Source organism: Perognathus longimembris, chromosome 21 (assembly GCF_023159225.1).
Source record: "Perognathus longimembris pacificus isolate PPM17 chromosome 21, ASM2315922v1, whole genome shotgun sequence".
Classification (NCBI taxonomy): domain Eukaryota; kingdom Metazoa; phylum Chordata; class Mammalia; order Rodentia; family Heteromyidae; genus Perognathus; species Perognathus longimembris.
Window position 1 is genome coordinate 5345924 of NC_063181.1, and position 26892 is coordinate 5372815.

Sequence of the window (26892 nt, forward strand, 5' to 3'; positions counted from 1 at the left end):
CGCCCGCCCCGGGGACGCGTTACTTTGTTGTTGTTGTTGTTTTTTTAAAGAAAAAAAAAGGAGCGAAACTATTTTTCTTTCCCTCACGATAGGAGAGAGCCAGACCTGACCAAGGGTATTCTGCAGTGAACCAGAGACCAAAGAATTCCTCCCCCGCCGGCCCCTCCTCCCGCCCGGCCTGCGGGGGGCGCGCGTGCGCGCGGTGGTGGGGAGGCGGCCCCTCGACGGCCCTGGACTGTGGACGACATGAGTTTCCTTCCCCTAAAGAAAAGCCGCAAAAGAAATGAGATGAAGACGTCGGTGGCAGCCGGGGAGGGGGCCGGGGTGGGGGGGCGAGTGCCCCGCGGCTCCTCTGCCGTGGGTGTGGTGGGACCCTTGCGAAGTGACAGCGTCGGGATCTAGGGTCCCCCCCCCCCCCCCCGCCCCGCGTCGGGTCCCATCGCAGCAGGTGCACGGCTTCTTCTCAGAGCCCAGGACGGAGAGGTTCTTAAAGACTGGCCCCCGAGAGCTTGCTTTCCTTGGGGCCCCCCTCCCTCCCCCGAGGGGCTCTGGCCGGCTCCCCTGTCTCCCGCTCGCCTGGGATTTGCCCGTGTTCCTGGTCCAGGCAGGCTGAGGAGGCCGCGGGCGCAGGCGGGTTGCGGGCGCGGGGTGGGTCCCGAGCCCGCGGGGCTTGGGGGGCTGGGGGCGGGCGTGGGGGTCCACGCGCTGCCCTGCTCTCGCCGGGCCACTCGGGGCGTGGACGGGGCGTTAGCCCGGCGCTGGGGGCAGGGCCCGCGCTGCCCTGCGTTCCCCCTCTCGGCCCGGCGTGGCCGTGGGCGCCTCGGGGCCGCTCCGCGTGTGGCGTCCGGGGTCCCGGGCGGGGGCCCGCGCGTCAGGGGCCCAGCGGCGGCCTCCGCGCGGCGTCCTGCGGGAATAGACACCCGCGCTTCGGCCGGACGCACGCCGCGTGTTCAGGTGACCTGGTGAGGGGTTGGGGGTCACGGAGGGCGAAGGGCACTCCACGCCAGGCCGGCCAGGGGCGGCTCCGCCCTCATCCCCACGCGCCCAGAGGCCGGCGTCCCCCGCGCGTCCCCACGCGGGGCGGCTGCTCATCCCCTGGGGGCGCGAGGCAGGAAGGGGGCGCAGGGTGGGGGGACGCGGTCAGCCCCGGGGCGGTGTGGGTTTTGTTCTCGTACTTTCTCTCGCTTCCGCGCAGCTGTCCCCGTCTGCGTTTGCTCCCCGGCCCTGCGCGGCGTCCGCCGGCCCCTCCGTCTGTGGCTGTCCCTGGGGTTGCGGGGCACGTGGGGCCTGGCCCTAGGGTCGTGCGTTTCTCTCCCCCCTTCCCAGCCCCTCCGTGGGCCCGGCGAGCGCGTCCTGGACGCCGTTTGTCCCCTCGGAGTTGGTGCCGGGCCGCTGGGCGGAGCCTGGCTGTGTGTCCGGCTTCACCGACCGGCTCTCGTCACCGTGGCCGCGCGGTGACAGCCAGCCTCGGGAGCGTGGGGTGGCAGAGGACTTGCTGGAAGAAATCTGCCCTGTTGCTGTCTCGTCATCGCAAGTTCTCACTTTACGAGGGAGACAGACAGACGCACAGACAGACACACACACACACAGAGTAGAGAAGAGGGAGCAGAGCTGAACCCCACTTGTGACCTTGTCTTTTTGGCGCCTCTCCCCCCTCGCTGTCTTCCAAGTATTATTTTTACTGTTAAAATTTTTTTAAAAAATGTGAAATGTAATGTTTTTACAGCAACGATATGAAATATATTTTATAAGGAATAAAATGGTACATTGTCTGACTCCCCGTGCGTCTGCCCCTCATTCGCCGGTCCTCCTGTCCTGGGGGCCGCGCTGTAGCGTGCTGCACACACGCGTTTGGTAGTAACAGGTGACCTTGGGAAGGGCATGAAGAGAAAGGACAGATAGCCGCCGTGGGGCTGGGAAGGCCGGGGCTCACGCAGAGCCCAGAACTACAAAGCGGCCGGGTGCCGCGGCTCACGCTCGTGATCCCAGCTACTCAGGAGGCTGAGACTTGAGGATTGTGGTTCGAAGCCAGCCTGGGCAGGAGAAGTCCGTGAGACCTTTGTCTTCAGTTAACCACCAAAAGCTGGAAGAGGAGGTGTGGCTCAAGTGATAGAGCTCTAGCCTTGAGCTAGAAAGAGCTCAGGAACAAGGGCCTGGGCCCTGAGTTCAAGCCCTAGAACCGGAACCAAAACAAAAATTCTACCACCAAACCAGTAGGTCAGGTTTACCGAGGACGTGGCTTACCGCCGTGCAGTGGCCCTGCGGGGGACTTACTGTCCACATCGTGCAGGTGAGGAGAGCGAGGCACGCAGGCTGAAGAGCCTGCCGAGGCGACCCCAGGCCTGTAACCCAGGTGGGAACTGTTGTCCGTTGCTTGTATCGCTTGGTGAGGGGTCGTTTATTCTTGGCTGTATTTCTGAATCTATTGAGGAGTGAGCTAGGCGCTTAGGAGCTGTTAACATTCCCGTATCTTACTCATCTTTTCCTAACCATAGCAAAATACCCGAGGTAGACTGATCATTCTGTGAAAACAGCCAGGGAGGCCGGGGTCCCTCGGCTCCCCCTCCCCAGGACACTCCACGGAGGGCTTCTCCCCAGGCACCGAGACTCCTGCCACTCGGGGGACCCGACCCTCAGCACAGGCAGCTTTGTGGGTCTGTTCCAGCATCTTCAAACCATAGTCCTTTCCTTAGAGAATGAGTTCTCAGCACGGTCCATTCTTAAAAGCATCCATTCTAGGTGCTAGCCACGTCCTTAGTGAGTCGGCTCAGTGGCCGGGGCGCCGTCGCCTCCCCCTCCCTCCCCCTTGGTTCCTCAGAAGTGGCTTCTGAAAATGGAGGTATTGAACTCTTAACCCTCAGTGAGGCATCTGGCCATTCTGGAAGACCCGTCAAATAAGCCAGGCTGGTGCAGGTTGTGGGAACGCATTGCACTGTTCATGCATGCGTCATAGAGAGAGGAGGGTGGGTTCTCCTCGTAAGAATGCGAGGTGGTGGTGGTCAGGTTGGGGCCCCTTCTCCATTAGGTGTTCTTCCAGGAGAGGCTGGGAGCCATTTGGGGTCTAGGAGGTGCCTCTGGGTGGCTTCTAGGGACAGGGAGGGAGGGAGACTGGCATGTCACGAGCTGGTCAAACCAAGCAGCCTTTGTACCCCTTCTTCCTCATCCTTGCCGCCCCCCCCCCAAAGGAATCACAACTAGAGTCAGCCTGCTGTCCTGCCTGTTGGCCGGAGTTCCCCTAAATCAATCACCTACCTCTCTATTTGCAGCTGGGGGCCCCCTGGCCTTACCATTTGGGCTGGCATTGGTTGGACTCACAACTATGCAGTATTTGTACAGGGGGCCGTGTGCAAGTTATACGCAAATTGAACCATTTCATGTAAGCAACTTAAACATCCGCAGAATTTGGAATCCCTTCTGGACATCAAGAGGTAATTGTGTGCTATTGTTACAGTGGCAGAAAACAGACAAAGACACTCCAGTTTTGTAGACCTTTAACTTGTGACTTGTCTTTGGACTCTTCCTGTGTTTCCTGGCTGGGCTTTTAACAGTCACCCACATTAATGTGCTTCATCTTAAGTGGGGGGTAGTTAGTAGGTTTACTTTAGCTCCACCCCTTCCCTTCCAATCTATTGGTTCCCAAACCAAGAGGATTTGCATCCTGGAACTTGTCAAAAATGCAAGTTTCTCTTTTTTTGCCAGTTCTGGGGCTTGAACTCAGGGCCTGAGCACTGTCCCTGGCTTCTTTTTGCTCAAGGCTAGCACTCTGCCACTTGAGCCACAGCGCCACTTCTGGCTTTTTCTATATATGTGGTGCTGGGGAATCGAACCCAGGGCTTCATATATGCAAGGCAAGCACTCTACCACTAGGCTATATTCCCAGCCCCCCAAATACAGAGTTCTGAGAACCACACTTTCTCCCCCACCCCCAGCTGTGAGAACACAGCTGTGTGAGCGACCTCCTGCCCCAGGCGTGGTCGGTGCACCTGCTGAGGGGCTGCTGCTCCCACATCTCACCCCGCCTGGCTTCGAGGATGCCGAGCTGGTGGCTTTAGTCTCTTCTTCCCGGGAGAGGCAGCTCTGAGAGCGTTTGTGCTGGGTCTGTGCTTCTCAGTCACGTCCCCTCCACACAATGAAGGAGTTTATTCACCATTTGCTCAGTAGAAGTTTAATGGACAAATAGGTGCTTCAGACAATCAGTCAAAAAGAACAGCTCTTTTACAAACAAGTTGTGGCAGTGATGGGTCAAAACCCCAGGCTGGGCTTCAGATTCCTCTCACCCAGCTCCAGAAGAGGGGAGTGGCGGGCGAGAAGGCCAGATGGGGCCAGGAAAATGTCAGCAGCGGAAATTACAAAAATACACTCTGATGTAGCAACAAGGGGGTGAAGAAACATGCCGTCGGGAGGGGTGACAACACTGGAGACGGGCTGCGGGCGCTCAGTGCCTCAGGGGAGGAAGAATCCTCACGCCCAGTCGGCAGCTTTGGGGCTGGACACATGCTCTTTTGGGGATCACCCGGATGCCTGGGGAGACAGAAAGGATTAAAATGGCGCATCGGATGCTTTTTCTGACCCTCCCATTTGCCCAAGGGACTTGAAGCCATCTGAAGGAGGCCAAGGGGAAAGCTACCCAAGTTGCCAGAAGGGTTTCCTACCATCTACCCCACCCCCCCCTCCGCTCCCCTCACCCACCGAGGCTCCTGCAGGGTCAGCCCTTGGATGGGAGAGGGATTGGTGGGTATCTGCGCGCCCCATGCCCAAACACTGCCCCCCCGCCCCGGGTGTGCCATTCGAAATGGGCTTTGCTGGAGTTTCTTGTGTGATGAGTACATGCGGCCTCTAAGGCTCGTGTCATTAACACTTGGCTGAGAGCCGGCCTGCTACTGTGCTCAAGGTCAAGGCCTGGGCAGGAGAACTACAACACGACAGACCACAGGACAGGGTTAAGGAAGAGAAAGGTCTCCTGAATGCCTGGTGCTCTTCCTGAATTTTCTTTTCTTTTCCTTCCTTCCTTCCTTCCTTCCTTCCTTCCTTCCTTCCTTCCTTCCTTCCTTCCTTCCTTCCTTCCTTCCTTCCTTCCTTCCTTCCTTTTTTTTGTGTGTGCTGGTACTAGAGCTTAAACTCAGGACCTGGGTGCTGTCCCTTAACTTTTTGGCTCAATCAAGGCTGGAGCTCTGCCACTTGAGCCACAGCTCCACTTCCGCACTTTTTGGTGGTTAATGGGAGATAAGAATCTCATGGACTTTCCTATCTGGGCTGGCTTCAAACCAAGATCCCCAGATCTCAGGCTCTTGAGTAGCTAAGATGACAGGCGTGAGCCACTAGCACCTGGCCATTCCCAGCCTTCAGTCCCGGGCAGGGCTACACCCAATATCCTTCTCCTGAGACAGCATCCTACTTTCTAAGAGGTTCTTACCCAACTCCAGTAATGGCTACTTCTATTCCCTTCCAGCCTGCTAAATATAGACTGATCTTTGGATGTCTTAGCAGTCATGAACAGCTTTGGCAATGGGAGCTGGCTAGGCTGGAAGAATCTTTATCCTGTGTAGGGCAGGTTGTTGTGTGTATGTGAATAAGCACAGGGCTTCAGCTGCCTCGTGAACGTGTCCACGCCGGAACTCAGCAGCGTGGAAAATAGAAACAGAGGAGATGGCTGTCCGGGAGGGAAGAGAGCCATCAGTAACACCACAGAGTGGGTGGACGTTGCCCGAGTTCTGATCACCTGCTTTTCACCTTGAGGAACGCGGCTGACAGAAGCTCGTTTACCAGCGCGGTTCAGCGCCGCTCAGTGGGAAGTATAATAGAGAATCAGAAAAACCAATTGTCTGGCTTTAATGGTTTCCCCAAAGAAATTGATTTGTGCCAATGGGCCTGACCTTGAACTGTCTTTAGGCAAAGACCACGGTGGTTGAGAGTTACACTTGAACTTTTGTGCCCCTCAGGAGCCACGATTGAGAAAAATGTCTTTACGCTATGGTGGAATTGAATACACATTGCTTCTGAAAGATTTACGGTTAGGATTGTGCACATGAGTCTTGGAAAGGAGCAGAAAGGATCCAAGAGTATGACGTCAGACCCAGCGTGGCACACCTGGGGCTGCTACAGGTTATTCTAAAACAAACACAACAGCCGCCTCCCCACAACTTAATGCGTGTTGCCCCTTTTGGCAATGAGCTTGCTGCAAATAAAGTGTCAGCCTCCCCTTGAGGTCCTGTGTGGGTCACCTCCATGCCGGGATGTGGTCACCGAAGATTGATATATGGATGGAGACTTGTGGCTTGTGGGAAGGGAAATAAGAGAACGCAGGCAGGCATTTTTTCCTTTCTACTCCTCGATCAGAATCGCCCTCCCTACTTGGGTAATGCCCTGGGATGATTTTGTCAAATGGACTAGATTTATTTTTTAATGCCCCCTCATTAGACAAAGTTTCCAGACTGCTTCAGGAGATGTGTGGCAGAATGCTCCAATCACATTCCTATATGCAAAATTAGGCACAGAGACATGATGGTTAAGATTTTCTGAAATCTACATTGCTAGCTCTCAATGCTACCCTAAGTTCTGATGGTTGGCGAGCTAAGAAGAACCGAGTGTGGAGCGCTTGGGTGGGCATTGGCTGTCTGTTACTGTACCTATTATAGGACTTATATAAGTTCGCTTGGAGAGGTAGGAGCTGGGGAAGGGTAAAAGAGAACAAGGAAGGAAAAAGGCAAGACAAAAAGGGTACTCTGAAAAGGAACAGAAATCAAGGAAAGAAGCTGCACTGCATAGTTTGTATTCTAAGAGCTACTAAGTCATGTGGGCCAAATTCTTAAGACTCAGCTGGGTGGTTGTGCCATTGACCACACTGGCAAGATGGTAGGATGGACAGATTACTGGCAGAAGAAGAAAAAAAAGAAGCAGAAAGCAAAACTCCTGGTCCTAGTAAGCCCGCCTTGGCTGGGGGAGATGGGGATGTTTAATGGTTTCCATGGAGCTCAGTTGCTTTGAAACCCAGGGGAAGCGAGGGGTAGGTCAGCCATCTTTGAAGGTGAAACAAGCCATAGCCACAATAATCTCCTTGCTGCAGAGGGCTAAGGGTAGGTCCAGCTATTGGTTTTCTGAGATAACGTCTCCCAGGAAAGGTGAGCTGAATGGTTGCTATGGCAACTGGCCAGGAGAATTGGTCCACTTAACTGTCCCCATAGTAACTAAGCTCCTGGAGCACTCTAGAGGGATTAGTTATCTTAACATACTACTATTATCCCCATGGTGACCAATCTCTAAACGGGAGTGGCCAGCGTCAGGGAGCAATCATAGGAAAAGCTTTGCTACCCAGAGAAAGGGTGGCAGGAGGCAGGGAGGAAGACTTCCCGCCCCAGCATCCCAGGAGCTGGGGTCTTTGCTATAGACACACACACACCTACCTACATACATATGTACGTAGACAGAGGGTGTGTGTGTGTGTGTGTGTGTGTGTGTGTGTGTGTGTGTGTGTGTCCATGCGCATGCGTGCCAGTGTGTTTCCGAGCCTGGGAGATGGCCTAAACCGTTGGGTATATGAGCTCATTGGTGCCCAACTCACTCAAGGGTTGCGGTGCCGGTGCAGCTGGGGGGCTCCCCTTGCGGCTACACATTACCATTCTGGTGCAGGGTGCGCCGGCGCTGGCTGGACTGCAGGCTCAGGACCAGGTACTGCCTCATAAACTCACTGAACCGCTTCTGGTTGGCCAGCTTCCGGGCGGACTTCCGAGCCCCGGTGAAGCCCCCGAACCTCTTCTGCAGCTGCTTCTGCTCCCCCTCGCCGTCCTCCTGGGAGCCGGGCTCCGCGCCGCCGCCCCGGGCCTCGAACAGGCGCCTGACACGGGGCATTCGCTTCAGGTGCCGCAGCTCCGAGGCCCCGGGCTGGGGCGGGGCGGGGCCGAGCTGCCCGGAGCCCCCGGGCATGGCCCTGGTGCAGGGCGTCCACGGCGGGCCGGGGAAGGCCTTGTCTTCACACTCGAGGATGCACGCCTGCAAGGACACGGGGGGGAGGGGAGGGGGCCTCTGTGAGCGCCATGCCCGACACGGGGAGAGGGGTTCAAATCCCCTGTCCTTCGGAGATGGAAAAAGAAAAGAGCCCTGGGGTCCAGGTCCATCCGTTTGCTAACAAAGAAGCCAGACGTGAGCTTAACCCAGGGGACCCCGAGCGCTGCAGCCCGCTGAATCCTCAGCCAGCGTGGGGGGGGGGGTCCCCGCTCCCGGCCGTCACCCAGAAAGAAGACCTGCATTCCGTTCTCGCATCAGGCACGGTGCAGGTCAGGCTGGTTAAAGACACTGAGGGTAGGAAACGGTACCTGAGTCTGCCCGTGTGTCACTGTTCTTATTGTGATCACTATGATTGCCGGTTGTGGGGCTTGAACTCGGAGCCCAGGCACTGGCCCTGAGCGAGCTTTCTCTTTCCACTCAAGGCCAGGGCTCTTCTGTGCTTCACTGGAGAGGAGAGTCTCCCAGGCTTCCCTGCTCGTGCTGCCTTTCACCCTCGAGCCTCGGATCTCAGCCCCCCGCCCCCCCCGGGGCTGGGATGCTGGGCGGGGGCCGCAGGGCTGGCTTTGCCTGTGTATTTTTAGGATCACTGGTAACCATCCACCCGGGCCGTGTTATTACTGTGATGATTATTCTACCCCCCCCCCCCCCCCCACACTGGCCATCACTCTTGCGGCACATCTTCTGGAATGTGGGCAGGCTGGACGCAGGCCACCCCTGTAACCTCCCCACCCCCCAACTCCGGGTGGCAGCTCGGCCTTACCTCCCTAGGAGGCCACCGGGGGCCATTTCTCCAGACCTGGCCTCGGCTCCTCCCTCCCGCCCTCCGGTCTCTGGTTGGGTCTCCCGGGAGCCTCTGCCTCCACCTCCCCTTTCTCCCGGCTGTTTGGCCTTGACTCCCACTTCTCCTGCCTGCATGTCTGGCCTTCGTCGGATGAAAGCCCCATTGCGCCTGAGCTTGCGGGGCAGAGCCTCCGCCACGCGGTGCAGCTCTCTCCGCTCCCGCTGCCCGTCAGACAGAATGGAAACCCCCCGGGGGCCCTGCGCCTCCCTCCTCCCTGAAGTAGGGAGGACTCAGCTGGGGAGAGCATCCTTCCTCTCCCCCCTCCTGCTTTGGCTCTGGGGTGGCGGACGTGGGGGCATCGCTGTCTGGGTTCAGCTGTGGCTGTGACTTGAGGCCCCCATGAATAGCGCAGGGATTGGACGCGTGTGGGTGGGCGGGTTCCTCTGCGCGGGCTCTGTGTCTCTCCCTCAGCTGACCGAGGTTTCACTCCTCGGGTGCAGCTCTCCCTCCCTTCTTATCCTCTCAGGCCCGCCTCTCCCTTCCATCCCCATTGCCACCGTCTGAGTACCTCTGAGTGGTCTCTCCACCTCCCCTTGCCACTCAGATCCATCTCAGGCCCCTGGCAGAATGCTTTTCCTGAAAAAGAACTCCAGCCGCATCCTTCTGTTGCCCTTGACATGTTTGTTCTATCTGTAAAATAGCTCCAGCTCCTTGAGCGGAGCCCTTACCTACTTCCACTAGCTCTAGGTCGAGTCCACTTTCTATGGCTTATTTCTGCTTTCTCTGTGCACACACACGGGGCTGTTCCTGTGCCTCCAACACCTCCATGTCTTTTGTCACTCTGTCCCCTCCCTGGAGGGACCCCTTCAACTCATCCTTTGGAACCTGGCCACCCCCCCCCCCCGCCCACACACAGGGCTTCTCTTCTGTGATACCGTTTGTGTTGGGTTCCTGGCAATTGCTGCTCTGTCCAACCTCTGCATAGTGAGCGCTCTGGTGGAAAGTCCATGTTGCATTTTTTTTTAAATGCAATATTTTCTCAGGCACATGTCGCAAGTTAGGGTCTCTGGAGGAGCCCTCTCATTCTAGCAAGTAGCAGGCATTCTACTAAATTCTATTATTATTCTATAACAAATTCTCTAGAATATGGAGACATTCTGGTTGTCATAGTGGGTGAGTCTTTTAATGCCCCTAGGGGCAGAGGAGACAGAATCGCTCAGGGCATAGCACAGTTCCCAGCGACACACAGCTGTCTAGCTCCAGATGTGCAGGTGGTGCATTTGAGAAACGCTTGTCTCCAGGAGTCAGCGGCAGGGCAGGGAGGTGTGGATTGCCCCAGGATTGCATAGCACGCGCGTGTGGGCACACCTGGTCCAATTGTTACACAAGAGGAGTCTCAGATGCCACTTAAATTGCTCTGCTCCTTTGGGTTATAGAAACAGGTGGAAGCGTAAAGTCTAGAGGCCACTGCATCTTCTGTGAGCTTTTTGGATTGGGAAGCCCAGAGGGTAATTACATTTTGTGTCAATCAGAGGCAATGAAATTTCATGATGGAGCCAGATGCCATGGTCCTTCCACAGACCCAACACACGGTTGGGTAAATTAGAGACTGACCAAATCATCTCAACTCTTGATTTAGAAGAAGGTTTAGGGAAAATGTGTGCTATCAGAATTCACAACAGCATTTGCTCACACCAGATGGGCATATGAGTTAATGCCCAACCCCCTGCTCAGGGGCCTCACCAGCCTCTTTCCAGAGATGGGCTAATGGCCTGTTAAGTGAGCCGGACACGTTTTTCCCGGCCACACCGATGGCATTGCTGTGTGAAATCAGAGTTTGCAAGAGCATCTGGAGTCCCGGATTGGTGCCAATTTGATCAGCGAAGCTGGCCTTGTAAGGAAATGGAGCAAAGGGCCATTCGGATGTGGGCATCAAAGGTTAGGACAGCGGCTGGCAGTGTAGCTCAGTGACAGAGCACTTGCCTATTGAGTCCTAACATGTGAGGCCATGGCTCATCCTAGCACTGCAAAGCAAAGATCAGGGTGCAAAATGGGGAGCAGAGGCCAGGCACTGGTGGCTCACACCTGTAATCCTAGCCACTCAGGATGCTATGACCGGAGGATAGAGGCTCAAAGCCAGCCTGGGCATGAAAGTTCATGAGACTGTTATCTCCAATAAACCAACAGAAAACCAGAAGAGAAGATGTGGTTCAAAGTGGCAGAGCACTAGTCTTGAGCACAAAAGCTCAGGGACAGAGCCTATCCCTGAGTTGAAGCCCCACAAACAACCGAAAAAAAAAAATGGGGAACCGGCACTTGAGCCCTTTGAAGGGAAAAGAAAAAGGCTGCTGGGATGGTCTAGTTCCTGACACCATGGCTGCTAAGTGATGTTAGGAATCTGTGTGCTCTAGGAGGTCCTACTAAAATAGTTTAGGATGAACTGCACAGAAGACAAGACAAGAAGTTTCCATTGTAAGTCAAAAGCCTTCTGCCAAAAGTTTTCATTGAATTGACACAGAGAGTGTCCGTGTGTAGCTTCTTTTATATATAGCTTTAGGAAGTTTTAAGTATATTTCCCCAGACTGCTTCTTGAGGGTTAGTTGCCTAAAACTTTGTTTCCAAAACAATGCAGTGAATCTAGGTTCTTCTAATTGAGCGAGTAGAGCTGTGCCATTCACAATTAAGTGACAGGCCAGAGCATTTCAGTGGCTTTGCTGCTAGTCATTTACTAGCCAAAGCTAACAACAACAACAACAATCCCAGACATCCTTGGGCCATGTACCAAGACTAGAAGTAGGAAAGAATTCTTGATGAAGGCAAGAGTTCTGGGGTTCTGGAGAACAGCACAGGATTATGTAATGTGATGGCTGAAATATGAATCTCTCCAGTCTATCATTCACACAGTGGGTGGATTCAAGGGTGCACAGATTGGGAAATGAGGTAGGGTTGGCCACATGCTTGGCATTTTATCCAACTTAAAAATAGGTTAAAGGCAAATACAAACACAACCAAGCAGGCAATTAGGTCTGGGGTTGGGGGTAGCAGGCAACTGTGAAGCACTTATCTCTGATTGTGAGGTTTTTATGGGTCGATTCTCATGTGTGGGGGATGGACATACAAACATGGACTAACATAGGAGACCCACAAACCAGGGACAAAAACCAGGAGAGACTGGTGTCGTCAAGGACGGAGTAATGGGGGTAGGTGCTCAGAGAAAAACCTGGTGCATGAGGAAGAGGGAAAGATGGGGTTGCTGTGCACCTGAAATCCATGCTACTTGTGTAGTGGAGATGGGAGGATTGCGGTCCCTGCTGGGCCTGGGCTAACACATGAGACCTTACCTAAAACAAATAAAGGCAAAGGACGTGGGGTGTGGCCTGCCTGCCGGGGCTGAGGCTGCAGCAAAGATGCCAAGGTGCAGTAGTCCACCAAGAACACTGGACCTTCCACTGCCTACAGGAACAATTACTTTGGTTGTTCTGAGAGGCTGAGGGGTTTGAAAGATGATGTCTTGAAAGCAGCTTAATTAACTTCAAAGGAGAAAAATAATTGAAATATACTGAATTCCATGGGAGAGGAACAATTTTGTAGACTGAAATTAATGGAGGTGAATTAACAGTCTCTTAGTGAGTGATTACTCAAATGATTATTTGCACCCCAAGTTGAAAAAATTTAAGTTACTAAGAGGTCACCTCGGATACTTGAATGTTTACTGTAGAATCATCTGGAATATAAAAATTGGAGGGCAATGTATGTGCTCCACAGGCAGGGAATGTTAAAACAAGTTAGGCTATGTTCCCAGAAGGAAATAACTTCAGATCATGTGTAAGGACATGAGTTTATCTTGGTCTGCTATGGTAAGTAAAAACGAGGGGGCTTCTTTCTCTGACTACCAGGAATAATGGTGATTTTAATGTTCTTTTAAGAATGTACCAAATTCTCTGAAAAAAAGAGTTCACCGTTTTAACACTGGGGGCAGGTAAGCATCCTGGGTGCGTGGTCACGTGGTTACGCGGTCGTGTGGGTAGATCACAGGGAGACTGGGAAGAGGTAGCTCACATCCCCTCTGTCTCCTGGCCTGGTGGCACTGGACAGGCCCTACCAGCTGTGGGAGAGGCCCCAGTTTCTCACCCGGGACTGCTCAGGGAAGGGGAGGAGGATGCGGACCGCGAGGTGGGTGAGCCCAGTGCCTCCCGGACTCACCTCCAGGTTGAAGCTGTCCAGGGCTGGCCGGAGCTTCTCCCGGCAGGTGAGGCAGTCTCTGGGGCAGCTGCTGCCCGCGCTGGAGATCAGGCTGAGCAGCAGGAGGCCACAGAGCAGGATTCTCATGGTGCAGGAGCAGGAAGCAAGATGCTGGAACACACAGGACAGGTGGCATTTGGGGGGGGGCTTCTCAGGGCTGGGACCCTCACTGAGGGGAGGCTAGAAACTCATTCCTCCATGGGGACAGTGCCAGGGACCTGCCATTCACTTTCTAGGAGGGGATAGAGGACAGCCGAGGGTGCCAATGACCTGGTCTTACCACCGAGGTCTGACCTGTGTTCATGCACGGGGAAGGTAGTGTCTAGTCCCTGGGGAGCACCCCCCCCAATGGTTCCTGCCACCTGGCTGCCTTGCTGCCATCCCAGGAGTGGGTGAGGCATGGTGGGGATGGCTTCATTGCAGCTGACCAGATGTGAGTTAAAGCCAACCTTTCTAAGCCTCTTTCCATTGCTCCCGAGGAAGCGGCTCTGGGCGCCCCCTAGTGGGACGGGGCTGTACTCCAGGTGATGGGCTGTCTCCCCAGAATGGTTAAGGAACACACCCAGGAGCGAGTCTCTAAGGCCATTGTTCCTGTTTCTCCCCCCAAGGCCCAGCGTCTCCCTGGAGATTTAGTGTCTTATGTTATTTTGTAAGAACCTCCCAATTAAGTTCACCTAGGATCTGGTCTCCCTCGAAGCCATCTCTGAATCTGATGGTGTAACTTCATCCTTGAAGTTACCCAGGCTGTCAGGAGGAATTCCAAGGGCTGGGCTGGGCTCTGGGCCTGTCTCTCACCCTGACATCACCTCCAGCCCCAGGGAATACAGTTCTAGGCTTCTGACATCTCAGGGCCTGGCTACTCTGTGCCCGGAGTTCTTTCCCAGCTCACAACTCACACCACCTCGGGAGCACTGCCCTTTGAAAAGCTATCTCCAGCTCTGGGCTGACTGAGCTAGATTCATCTTAATCTCTGTGGCTGTGGTGTCCCAAAGTGGCACAGCTCCGTGGGAAGTACTTGGATCTCAGATGTCTCCTGTGTTGCACAGATACACCAGGCCCATGCCACAGCAGTGTGTAATGCACATTTTCTTGTCTTCTCAGTTCTAGGGACTTGTGGCTCTGGCTCTTGCCTCGCTGTATTCCAGCCCTCAGCTCCCCCCCCCCGCCCCTCCAGCTAGAGCAGTAAGATAATGCCAGTGCTTGCCTTATCTGACCATACAAGGTTCATATTTGTAAGCTGTTAAAAGAGCACCGGACACTTCACCAGCTGTGTATAAAAGAAAAAGCCAGCACAGGGCACTAATCCTGCAACAGTCATTTCACAGGGCATTTAGCACCAGGGACCACAGCCTTGCACTTACATGTCTGTTTCTCCCACTGTGCCCTCCTAGAGGGAAGCAGTACTGTCCTATCTCCTCTTAGTTTTTAGCATCAGTGCTGGGTGGGGGGAAGGGGAGCACTCAGGCCAGAGGTGCTTCAATGGCAGTGTGACAAATGACAGTGGTAGGTATGGGAACTCCTCTTTCTTTTCTCAGTAAATAGGGGTTCTGAGGAATACCTGAGAACAGCCCAATGCACTCACAGCCCCAAGTATCATTTAGGGGATTGTCCAGCTTGAGCAAGGAGAAGTGGGAACTAGTTTCATTCCAGAGCAAGGCAAGATGCCATCCTAAGCTGGCAGGAGATGGACCACGAAGAGTGGTAAGGTGGCATGGCTGGGATGATGCTTGATGCAAGGCCTGAGTGGGATACACAGGCATTTGTAGATGAGTTTTTGGAAGTCTTTCCTTTGATGTGGATGTTATAGCTCAAGTTCCAGATAGCCACCAAATAAGAAAAGGTTCTAGAGCACAACCAGGCTTAAATCATGGACTGCCCAGGTCTTTCTTATTTAGTTTGAGAATCGCCTTTGCATTTCCTGTTGGGCTTAGTTTCCATCTTTCCAGTCAAACACTTTGGTTGAATTTCTTTAGAATGGCGTAGCTGTGCCTTCTACAGCCACATGATGGCAGTGGCTGTATGTCACCCACGAAAGGGACCCAGGGAGGGAAAGGACCCGTTTCCTTGGCACCCAGACACAAGATGAATACACAGCGTGCCCAGAAGCTGAGCTGCTAAGTCGTGACAGATGTTAATGAACTGCTCTCCTGCTGAGCTTTTTCATTAACTTCATTAACCGGCAACCGTACACATGCAGGAACTCGTGCCGGCTGTGGCAAATGCTGGGTAAGTGGGACTTAAGGGTGAGAGGAAGAAAGGAGATGAGATCTTGGGACAATCAGCAGGTGCGCTGTCTGATGGGCCCCGGCTGCATGTACGACATGAGGCTACTTTGGTTTGGCTTTTAGTAAGCACTTGTGAAAGCTGTTCAGCAGTGACCAGGCTCTGATTCCTGCTCTGTCTTTCCCCGACCTCCTCTAGTCTCATGCTTTCTCCTTCTCATTGCCTTCCCTCTTTTTCTTTTTCTTTTTCTTTTTTTCCTGTGCTAACTTCCTTTAAAAAGCACATTTTTGTTATCTTTAAGTAGTTTTACTAAGGAGTTGCCATTCTATCAATCGGTCTAAGAATACACCGAGTCTTGATCAACGTCACTCACTCCTTGCATCATTCTCACCCATTTCTTTCCTCTTATTAAGACAGGTCTCACTATGTAGCCCAGGCTGGCCGTGAACTCCAGATCCTCCTGCCTTAGCATCCTGAGTTCTGATCACACAGCTGCTCCACTGCTCCTGGCTCTACCCTGGACTCCAGTGCAGAGCCACCTACCACTCAGGACCTCATGCTTGCTAAGCAGGCATTCTACTACTTGAGCTATACCTCCATCCCCATTTGATCTGGCTATTTTTGAGGCAGCATTTTGCCTCTTCTCTGGGCTTCCCTGGACCATGAACCTCCTATTTCTACTTCTTGCTGTAGCTATGATGATAGACATGCACCATCCTATCCAGCTATCCATTGAGATGGGATTCCCAGGCCTTTCTGCTAGGGCTATCCTTTTGAACTGTGGTCATGATCTGGTCTCCTGAGGACCTAGGATGACAGGTTTGGGCCGCCACACCTTGCTGAGGTCCTTAGTTTTTAAGAAGTCGGAACCGCAGCCATGTGATGGTTTGAAAATCTGCACGTGCCCCGATGTCAGTGAACGTGAGGCTGACTAATAGGTTGCATATAATGGGCTGCATTTGTGTTTACCCCACACAGCTGTGTGGCTTGGGACAAGTTATTTCACTTCTGTGAGCCTCAGTCTTCTCAATTGCCAGAAGGGGTGATGACAGAGTTTATCAGGTTACTCGGCAGTACTAGTTGTCAGTAACTATCTGAGTATGTCTGAATCTTTCCGGTTTGTATTTCATCTATGAGCCAAGCTCATGAATGATAATACTATCATCAGGCTATTTTTGTGTTGGATAAAGAAATGTTTAATTACCTTCATTTAGGTAATGACACCTTATATATCTGATTGTGTCTTACTGTTTACAAAGATAATGTGGTACCGTGATTTAACCTTCATTTACTTCCACATACTCTTGCTTCCAAGGGCAATATAATTAGTTGCTTTTCTGTTGGAGGGTTAGAAGCACAGCCTCAACTGAAGCTAGATCCTAACTAGGTTTGGTTTTATGACCTGTGAGAGAGGCTTTGCTGTTGGTGGTTCTCAGGGAGAAGGGGGCCTTCCTCTCCTAGCAGAAGACATGTGTTTCCTTGCTTCCCACCCACTACTGTGCATAGAATATTGTTCTCTGAAGCTGGGCATGGTGGCTCAAACCTGCTGCCCTAGCCACCCGGGATGTGGAGTGGGAGAATCCCAGTTCGAGGAGAGCCCAAGTATAAAAGCACACGAGACTCTGTTTCACCGGAGGGCTGGGAAGCACAGTGGCTGAGTACAGCGGCCTGCGTCTGCCATCCTCGGGGGGACATGGAAGCGAGGGTTGGAGGCCCACAGCCCAGGTTGGCCCGGGCAGAGAACCAGAAAGACCCTCCCTAGAAAACAAGCAAGGCAAAAAGGGGACTGGAGGCTTGGCTTATGTGGTAGATTGACTGCCTAGCAAGCACGGAGCCTTGAGTTTAGTCCCCCAGTATGGGGGGGGGGAACAAAAAGCACATTGTTCTTTGCAGGGCACAGATGAATTTCATATTTATACACAATCCTGCAATCTAGGTTCATTTCAGCCCACCTTAGTGGGGTAAACATTAATTCACAGAGGTTAAGCAACTTGCCTAAGATTGTCTAGTTAGTAACTAGCGGAGCTTGGATTTGAAGTCATGTTTTGACTCCCAGATCTTGTATCCTGGGTCACTATAGGTGCCACCCGCCATCTCCTCTCAGGGTAGGATGGCAGAGTCTGATGGCATCTCCTTAGGAAGGGGTCTGCTTGTCTGTCCTGGTCACGTGATGACTGAGACTTACATTAGGGTTTTGTGCTACCGCCTCACTTGACACTGGAGGAGGTGACACAAAAGGGGGGAGCTGAGGCTCAAGGCCTCCTGACCCCTGAGCTCATATTCCCACGGAATCTCGCGAGAACCCTTCTTGGTGGGGGGTGGACTCATTCTAAGCACCCACTTGGATGGCTGGGCTCACCTCCTGTGCTGCACACTGTTCTATGTTCCTCCTGCTCTCAGAGGGACCTGCGTAGCCCACCAGGCCAGACTCCAACATGGAACATGGCTGATTCTGGCTCGTGTGGAAGGAGCCTCTGTCTGTCTCTTGCTCCTCTGAGAGTTACGTGCAGTCATCAAAGGCCTTCTGCTCAAAATTTCCACCTGGAAAGGGGAATGGAGCTCAGGAAGGAGGGGGACGTGGCGTCTGCCTGCCATATCCAGCTCAAAGACTGAGCCACTAGGCCCAAGGAACTTGTGCGTGGAGGAAAGGGTCCTGGGTTCCAGATCTGGTGCTGTCCACCATACTTGTGGGATCCGAGGCGTGGCCCTTCCTTTTTCTCACCTCGGTTTCCCCTTTCTGTAAAAAGAGTCAGTTGGCTTGAGTAGATAGTTAATATTCTTGGATTCAATGAATCTAGGAAGCTATTTATCCTGTCCTAGAGGTGGAAGCAAGAGAGAAAGAGGGAAGGGAGGAGAACTTCAGGGGACAATGGCTTTAGGCAGCACGGGATGACACAATCCTTCTAGAGGCTGGGAGGGGTGTGTGTGTGTGTGTGTGTGTGTGTGTGTGTGTGTGTGCTGTGGTTTGAGCTCAGGGCCTCAGCTTGCTAGGCAGGCCCTGTACTGCTTCAGCCATACCTCCAGCCCAGGAAGAGAATGCTCTTAACTTTTATCTTTCTGGCTAGCCACTACTCCCACATAGACTGTCAAGGTAATTTAAATGGACTTTTAAGAGCTTTTATTTACAAAATCACTCCATGTTCTTTTTTTTTTTTTAAGAGAGATCAGCAAAACACAGAGAAGAGCAACATGTCTAGACCAATGATCTTCAAACTTCCTTAACTTTGTACTGCCAACGCTCAGGGTTGATTTTTGGAGAGCGTGTGAATTTCTCTAATGATTGTGCCATGTGTGGGGCACAGTAGGGTAGTGAATGCACGCGTGCAATGTGTACTGAGCAGATCCGGCTCCCTGACATGTGCAGCACAGCAAATGCTTCTCCTCCCTTTGTGTGAACAGCATGAAAGATCCTCTCCGTTACGCTGTCAGTCACAGTTACCCCAATGTGGAAGTCAGCCTTGCATATGCATTTCCCATTTATTCATATGCTCTACAGAAATATATACATATTATATATATATGCACGTGTATACAGTACGTGTCTCAATTCTTCTACGTTCAAGTCTCAATTTCCAGAAGCCCACAAGGCAGCCAGCCAGGCACGTTTCTGGGGACCGCCTGCCGGGCTCTTTTACGTGTGGTAACGCTGGCTGGCCACGCGTTTGGAGCCGCGGAGTATGAATCTGACGGCTCTGTTTCTGGCCCTGCGGCCGTGCAGCTTCTATAAGGAATTGCACACACGCTCTCGGCTGGATGAATGGAAGGATGAATGGGGCGAGATCACAGGACCGGAGTGAGAGAGGACCGCTTGGCTCTGAGCCACGGTGGGAAGCGGAAGGCTGACCGTGCAGCGGTGAGACCCGCAGGGAAGTCGTCAGCCTGGCCTGGCCTTCCAGAGCTGAGCAGCCAGGCTCTGTGACACTGAAGCGGTGGTCAGGACTTGGAAAAATAAAATGACATGGCTGGGAATGTGGCCTAGTGGCACGAGTGCTCGCCCCGTATACATGAAGCCCTGGGTTCGATTCCTCAGTGCCACACAAACAGAAAAAGCCAGAAGTGGCGCTGTGGCTCAAGTGGCAGAGTGCTAGCCTTGAGCAATAAAAGAAGCCAGGGACAGTGCTCAGGCCCTGAGCCCGAGCCCCAGGACTGGCAAAAAAAAAAAAAAAAACATTAATTAATAAAATGACAGGATCACATCAGAGTCCAGAATGAAAGTGATTGCAGCCAACCTATGGTGGTGTCTGGAAAAACTGACTTGACCCCTCCCAAGTTGGTGTGTACCCCAAATTGCAGCTAGTTTTTGGTTAGAAGAAAACCTTTATGTCAGAAAGCAGGACTTCCTATAGGTATCTAAATAAAAATGTTCAGAAATTCCAGCCTGCTCCATGAGTCCCAGGAAGACAAGTCCTGTTTGCTGAGAGGCTGTCTCCATGGGCCAGATTCCTTATGGGCTGGGGAGCTGGGGTCATAGTGTTAACACATTTCTGATCTTCACAATCCCACCATGCAGGTGTGCGCGTGTGTGTGCACCTGTGCAGTGAATGAAATAAGTGTACAGACAAGTGTAGCTCACTACTTTGTGCAGTGAGCTTAGTGAGTTTAGGAACTATGGATATCTTCACCTTCCTCTGGTACTTTTGTCCTGCCTCCCTCCCAAGAGCCCCATCCAACCAAATTCTGCCCCTTTCCCTCCCTGGCTCGGGGTCCCAGCACCCCTGGGCGGAGTACCCCAAGTCCAGAAGTGCCCAGCCCTTGCTCTCTGGACAAACTGCACCAGCCCTGCCTTGTGCACATTGAGAAATGCAGCCCTTCATTTCACACGTTCGCTCCCAGCTTAGCTCACTGGTCCCCTGACCCCAAGGCGGGGGGGGGGGGGGGGCGGCGGGACACGTGTCCCAGCCAGGATGCAGAAACTGGGGCCTGGCTCTGCCTCCTACGGAGCAAATCACCCAACCTCTGGGCTTCAGTTTCCTTAACTGTAACTTAGAGATAACAACGTTGCCTGGCAGGGCTATTGCTGGGGATAATGGATTTGAAAAACGTAAATGATTGCCCCAAAGTAGAGTACTATTATTATCACCTCTGTCCAATCCCGGGAGTCTTTGCCTCCAGCTGCCTGGTGGGGTGTTGCTGATAAATAGGTGATTGATTGGAGATGGAATAGCTTGGTGACAGGTCGGGTTTGCGCCGAATCCTGCAATTACTCCCTTCATTGCCAATGCAAAACCTTGTGCATTTTTTTTAATACATCCCCAGTGTTTTCAGCTTGCAGCTGATAAATCGGGGGTTACTACCCCTTGGAGAACAAAACTATACCCCAAGAAAATGACTCTGGGCTGTACCCCAGCCCCACTCGGGACGGGCCGCTCAGAGCACTGGGCGCCTGCCCAGCCTGCCCGAGAACACGAATCCCTTCTGCTAAACATATCATGGCATCAATGGAAGCTTGTAGAATATTCCCCCGACACACTTCCTAAATGAGGAGAAGGGGGGTGCGGGCAGCAGCCACCCGCAGGCAGCGCGCGAGGCAGAGCCGTGTTTTCTTTGGGAGGTTTTTGAGAGGAAGCCAGGCCTTTCCCCCCAGCACCCCATCTCCCCCCGCGCCCCCGTGTCCAAAACTCTGGTTTGGACTTGCTGGCAATGCCTGGCGAAGCTCATCTTTTGTTAGTCTGCTGAACAATGTTATTGGTTATAATTGGGGCAATTATGGGCTGCTCAAGAAAGCTAAACACAGATGTTTAAGCCCAGGATCAGGGTTTTCAAGTCCAAAGCAGTTTGCTTTAAATAGTCCCTTCCCCAAATCATCCAGCCTCACTTGAAATCCCCCCCACCCCCCGCCACCCAGAACTTGCTGGGGTGAAATACTCAGAGGGAGATAGGCTTTTTTTGGGGGGGGGGAGGTGGGGTGGGGAGGAGATGTATAGCAAAGGGAGGGGGAAGTCAGACACACAACAGGAAAGATGCACAAAGACCCGAGGAGAAGGAGGAGGAGGGAGCAAAGGGGAGAGAGAAAGAGAGAGAGAGAGAGAGAGAGAGAGAGAGAGAGAGAGAGAGAAGAGAGAGAGAGAGAGAGAGAGGGAGAGAGAGAGATTGAGTTCAGTTGATTTATGAATGGACAGTTCCAAGCAACCGGAACAGAGATGTCTAGGTGGGCGATGGGGTGGTAGGGGAAAGATGCTGAGAAAGACAGAGACCTCCAGATGTCTTAAGAGCGAAAGGACCAAGGTCGTGCCTCTAAAATTCACCCTCGGCCACAGCATGACCTGCCCGGCTGCCTCTCCCCTTCCTGTCGCCAGGAGGGGTTTTGTTGGGGGCGGCTAGATGAACAACTCAGACCCAAGTGGCATCAAGTTCAATGTACGCGGAGACAGACAGCACACAACCTCCAGAGAGGGAAGGAAGCACACACAGACACACACAGACACACGCACGCACGCATGCACGCTCTCTCTCACACACGTACACACACACACACACATACAAAGAGAAACCTGCGCTGGTGTCCCGGGGTCTCCCCGGGCCCCCTTGCACCTGATCTACCCTCAGTCCCGAGCCCCATTTTCTCCGTAGATCGCACCAACCCCGCCAGAGCCACCCCTGGAGGAGCAAAACTTTTCCTCCTTTCCAAGTTCAGCGTCTGCCTTTCTCTTTGAGATTAAGAAAGAAAGAAAAAAAAAAGCAGCAGCCCAGACACAACAAGATCCCCCTCCAGACCAAACAAGATCCCCCCCAACCCCCACACCAGCCCTCCGCCCTCCCCCTCCCTCCCTCCCTCCCTCCCCCGCCAGCTCTGCGAATCCCATGAATGAAGTGGGAAGCTCACCGGGCTGCGGGCGGCGGGGACGCGGGACAAAGGCAGGGGCGGAGGCCGGGGCGGGCGGCCGGGGCTCGGCCGGGGCTGGGGGGCGGCCGGCGGGGGCCCGGCCTCCTGCGGTGCCTACCTGAGCGCTGTCGGCGGCGGCCAGGCTCCCCGCTCCTCGGTGGAGCCTATATATCCTCCGCACGCTCGGCCCTCCCCTTCTCTGCCCACCTCGATGACACACTCACACGCTGACCCCTCCACCAGCCAACTGCACAACCTGCCACCGCCCCCCCCACGCAGACCTGTGCCCGCCAGCCCCCCCCGCACACACACACACACACACACCACACACGCACACTCAGACCCGTGCCCGCCAGCCTCCCTCCACCAGCCTCCAGCCGCCTCACCTGGACCCGCTCAGCCACGACCCCACGGGCGCCGGAGGAGACAGCGGGAGCTCGGGCAAGTCAGTCACCAGCAAAGACTCCGGGGCGAGTGACGGGGGGACCGGGCACACCCCAAAAGCCTGGAGTCTCTCAGCAACCTTTTGCCTGAGGAGTGACGAACAGACAGCAGTCGGGAGGGAGGGGGGATCATGCCCGGCTCCCACCGACTGGCGGGGAGAAGCCCAGGCTGAGCGGAGGGGAGGCCCCCTTTAGTGTCGCCCTCCCGGATGGGCACAGGAGGGGGTGGTACTGCTGCCCGCGGTGGGCATTGCCACAGGTGCCCAGGGGGCCTGGGCCAAAGCCAAAACGCCCAGCCCAGGCTCGGACGGGAGGGAGCTGGGAGTCAGGCTCCTCCGTGGAAGCAGACCCCAAGTTCTCCTTTGTAGAAAGGGCAGGGTGCCTCCCGGGGTGGGGAGTCTGTTTGAATCTGGGATACTGAGGCCTTAACAAGTGCCAGTGCCCCCCCCGCCCCTTTCCTGTGAATGGCGTCATGGACACCGAAGGCCAAGAGCAGGAGGCTTTCCAAGCTGCTCCAGCACCTTGGGGGGGTCACAGTTTCGGAACTGTTGGAGACACCCCGGCCCCTGCTTGGAGCTTTCTTTTCTTTTTGGCTCAGGCTGTGGGCAAGCGGCTTGCAAGGCAGCTAGGGCTCCAGGCTCAGATCCTGCCCCATCCTGGTAGGGGCGGGGGGGGGGCGGGGGGGGGAGGTGGGGTGTCCTTTCCTGGTTCTGGACAGGTTGCACCCCCACCTTGTCCTTGCTTTTCTCAAGAGGAGCTAAAATGCTCCAGAACCCCAGGAATGGAGCTCGTGTATTTCAAGGAGATGAATTAGTCACTGAAGTGGCAAGTCTGGGTAGGGGAGGTGGGGGGGGGTAGGGGGGACCAGGGAGGAGCTGGCAGCCCCCCCTTTCCTGTCCTGAGTGCTCCTGCATATAGTTTCCTTTGCACACAATGGAAGGGTCTGGAATGACATTGTGATCATGCCTGCGTGATGTATACTAAACCCACCCAATGAAATGCTTTTAAATGGCGAAGTTCTCACCGAGAAATTCTATCCTAATGAAAAAGAAGCCGTGAGTAAGAAAGCACCTCCCAGGCTGAGAGCCATGCGTTCTGGGAAAGCACCCCCCCCCCCCCCCCCCGCCCCAGGCCTCCACTCTCTGACTAGATGACTCCTCCCTCAGATCTCTGGGTGCAAATTTTGCACTTCGTTATTTGGGGTCAAAGCTGCTGCTTTGAACTCTGGGAAACCAGCAAGTTTGGGGGATTCATTTGGCACCCTGAGGTAATTTGGGGTCCCAGAGCTAAAGCCTGATTTCATACATGTTTTGGCATGTAGACTGCCTACCCAGTACCTACCCCACCTCCATTTTTCCTTGCAAAACAGTACTCTCAGAGTTTTATTCCAGTTATCAATGTGCTCAGCTAAATACTATATTTCTCGGCCTTCCATACAGCTAAATGTACCCAATGAGGGCTGGGCTTCTAGTCTCTGGGTGTGACTTCTAGGAAAGCTTTTAAAGGAAGACAATTCATCTTGGAAAGCCTTCTTCCTCCCTCCCTCCCTCCCTCCTTCCCTCCCTCCCTTCATCCTTTCCTCCCTCCCTTCCTTCTCCCTTCCTTCCTTCCTTCCTTCCTTCCTTCCTTCCTTCCTTCCTTCCTTCCTTCCTTCCTTCTCTCTCCTTCCTTCCTTCCATCCTTCTCTCTCCTTCCTTCCTTCCTTCCTTCCTTCCTTCCTTCCTTCCTTCCTTCCTTCCTTCCTTCCTTCCTTCCTTCCTTCCTTCCTCCCTGTCACAGACGTGATGGCTGGAGCTCTAGCAGCTACCCTGGAGCTAGCTTTCATCTTGAGGATGAAAGCCACAGGCTAAAGGTGATTTAGTGCAAAGATAGAAGGCTTCTGCTCCCCGTAATGGCCCAGCTACCAAGTCAACCCTGCCCTTCCAATCATCGCCTTTTTGTTTCTTAAGAGAAACAGAAAGCCTCCACCCTTGATCTCGCACGGCAGTAAGGGATCCGGGACGTGTTGCTAAATTACCAACCCCACCGAAGCCTCCTCCGGCTCTAGGCAATGCGCCCCACCTCGGGCGCTTGACTCTGCGGACTGGACTCTGGGGGAGGCTGTGTCAGCAGGGGGCGCCCCACTACCCTCAGGAGTCCGGGTTTCCGGCACTGTGCCTCAAATCCTCCCAACCCCGTGGGGTCTCACGGGAGAGGGGTGTGGCGCTCTCATCAGTTGCTGTTGGGGGGGTGGGGGGGCAGGAGAGGTGGAGACCAAGTCACAGGAGCAGGGGGCCAGCTCTCCAGAGCCTGTGGATCGAATCGCTGACCACGTCATCCACCCTCCATGACGCCAGGGGAATTCTCAAAGGAAGTCCGTGTGGGCAAGCGCCCCGGGCTTTTCCATCCATGCTGCAGTTGAAGGAACAGCAAGGGTGGAAGGTCGCTAAACGCCCCTGAGCTTTTCTTTCCTTGGGTTCCAAGTGGGAGAGTGGAAGCCAGTGCCTGCCTTCCTTCCTCCCTCCCTCCCTCCCTCCCTCCCTCCCTCCCTCCCTCCCTCCCTCCCTCCCTCCCTTCCTCCCTCCCTCCCTTCCTTTCTTCCCTTCTTTCTATGGGGTGTAATTATGTTGGTCTCATGGTACTGGGCTCAAGCGATCCTCTCACTTCAGCCTCCTAGGTGCTGGAACTATAGATGTGCAACACAGCACCCGGCTGAGTTTAACTTCTTAAGCTCCCATGCATGTGAGACAGTTCTTTTTTTTTTTTCTTCTGTACTTGGGGAGTATTTCACTTAATAGAACATTCCTGACTTCCATCTGCATTGTTGCAAAGGACAAGACTCCTTGGATTTTTGTGGCGGGAGGATACCTTGCTGTGTACAGGTAACACCTTGTAAAAGCTCCCTCCTTCCATGCACGGACGCTGACATCGAGTCTATGGCCTGGGATTCTGTGAACAATATGAGGGTAGAGCTAGGAACACAAGAGCTTTTTGACATAATGGCTTCTGGTTTCCCTATCCGTACTGGAGTAAGTGCTGGGTAGCCGGGTGGGAGGGTGGCTCTGTTCTTGTTTTAAGGTGCACTGTTTCCACAGTGGCTGAGCCCATGGCCACTGCCTGGAGCGGCCGCTGAGATCCTCTCTTCTGCGCCCTGGCCGCCATTGCCGCTCCCGTGGTTCTCTTGATCACCGCGTGGCTGGGCTGAGGGGCTGTGAGGTGTTGGTGGGGGGCTGGGCCTGTGCCAGCAGAGGAGCTCCTTACTCCCCACTGAGTGCTGTGCTCAGTTGTCACCTCAGCGGAAAGGACTCCTTACCTGGGCGCCAGCCTGGCTACTGGAGGTGCAGAGCCAGTGGCTCGGATCGCTAGAGAAGCTGGAAGTCCCTGATGGGCGGCCATTGCAGACCCGCTGGGGGGAAGAGACCCAAGTTCAAGTGAGAGGGGGCCTGACAGGACGCTTCCGTTTTCTGAGTAGAACGTGAAGATCCCGAGGCTGGACGGCGGGTGTGGGGCTCAGGGCGCTGCTGTCCCTGCTTGGGCTGCGACGGCAAAGTCTCTGGGGACCACACGTCCAAGCTCAAGGTTGGCCGGAGCCTCGGTCTCCTCCCCGCGGCTCCCCGCGGGCCGTGCCTGTGTCTTCTCCTTCTCCTGCTGCCGGGGCTGAGGTTCGAGCTCGGAGCCTCACCTTGGCTACGCAGGGGCCTCTACCTCGTGAGCTGCGCTTCCAGCTCTTCCAGCTGAGTCTCCAATCCTCTCCTAAAGGCGGCAGCCCTGTGGGGCTGGGCCCGTCCTGGTGGCCACCGTGGCCCTGAACGACATCTGCAAAGGCTGTGTCTCCAAGGACAGCCTCGTGCTGACGGAGTGGGACTCCCACACAGGGATGGCAGCCCGTCCCGTCAGATCGGGGGTGCAGCCCAGACAGGGAATGGACGCTTACCCTGAGGCATTGGGGGGAAGAATGGCCGTGGTACACTGCCCTCTGGGTCCGAGTCGGGGTGCGGAGCTGAGGACGCCCCCCCCCCGTCCTGCCCTGTCCCCTTGTGCTGCCGAGGCTTTCCTGTCTCACCACGCTGTGCTGGAACCGTGAATGCTAGACTGCAGACACTTAAGAAGTGCCGTGTTCCATCAGTTTCCAGAACTAGGCACAGGTTTCGCGTGGCACACGCCCGCGGGTCCCTCTGGGAAGCGAGTCACAGGTTCTGGACGTGAGTGTGTTTGTTTTGGGGCTTACACTCCTTGAGAATTCTTCAGGTCCCTCGGGCTCAACTCATCCTTGGACCTTGGGAGCCTGGTTCTAGTGCCAGCCACAACACTCACCCGTTCAGTGTGTAGACTTGTGTTGTTGTTTTGTATTTCTGGAGATGGAACTCAGGGTTAGGCAGGCACTCTGCCACTTAAGCCAC

The 26892-nt window shown here is 54.3% G+C and overlaps 1 protein-coding gene across 1 annotated transcript; it reads right to left on the reverse strand.

Moving 5' to 3' along the window:
• Positions 1–4404: 4404 nt before the first annotated feature.
• On the reverse strand, positions 4405–13111 carry Pnoc (prepronociceptin). The gene is made up of 3 exons (XM_048330887.1): positions 12986–13111; positions 7614–7986; positions 4405–4521 (listed from the first exon to the last, which is right to left on the reverse strand). Exons 1-3 carry the CDS (start codon positions 13109–13111, stop codon positions 4436–4438), a joined length of 585 nt encoding a protein of 194 aa, XP_048186844.1. The 3' UTR covers positions 4405–4435.
• Positions 13112–26892: the final 13781 nt, after the last annotated feature.

Excerpts from the sequence above, each read along its gene's own strand:
- Pnoc (XM_048330887.1), bottom strand. The coding sequence starts at position 13,111 with ATGAGAATCCTGCTCTGTGGCCTCCTGCTGCTCAGCCTGATCTCCAGC. Across the intron at positions 7,987-12,985 it reads TGGACAGCTTCAACCTGGAG|GCGTGCATCCTCGAGTGTGA; the intron begins GTGAGTCCGGGA and ends GTGTCCTTGCAG. Across the intron at positions 4,522-7,613 it reads GCGCACCCTGCACCAGAATG|GCATCCGGGTGATCCCCAAA; the intron begins GTAATGTGTAGC and ends CTGTCTCCCCAG.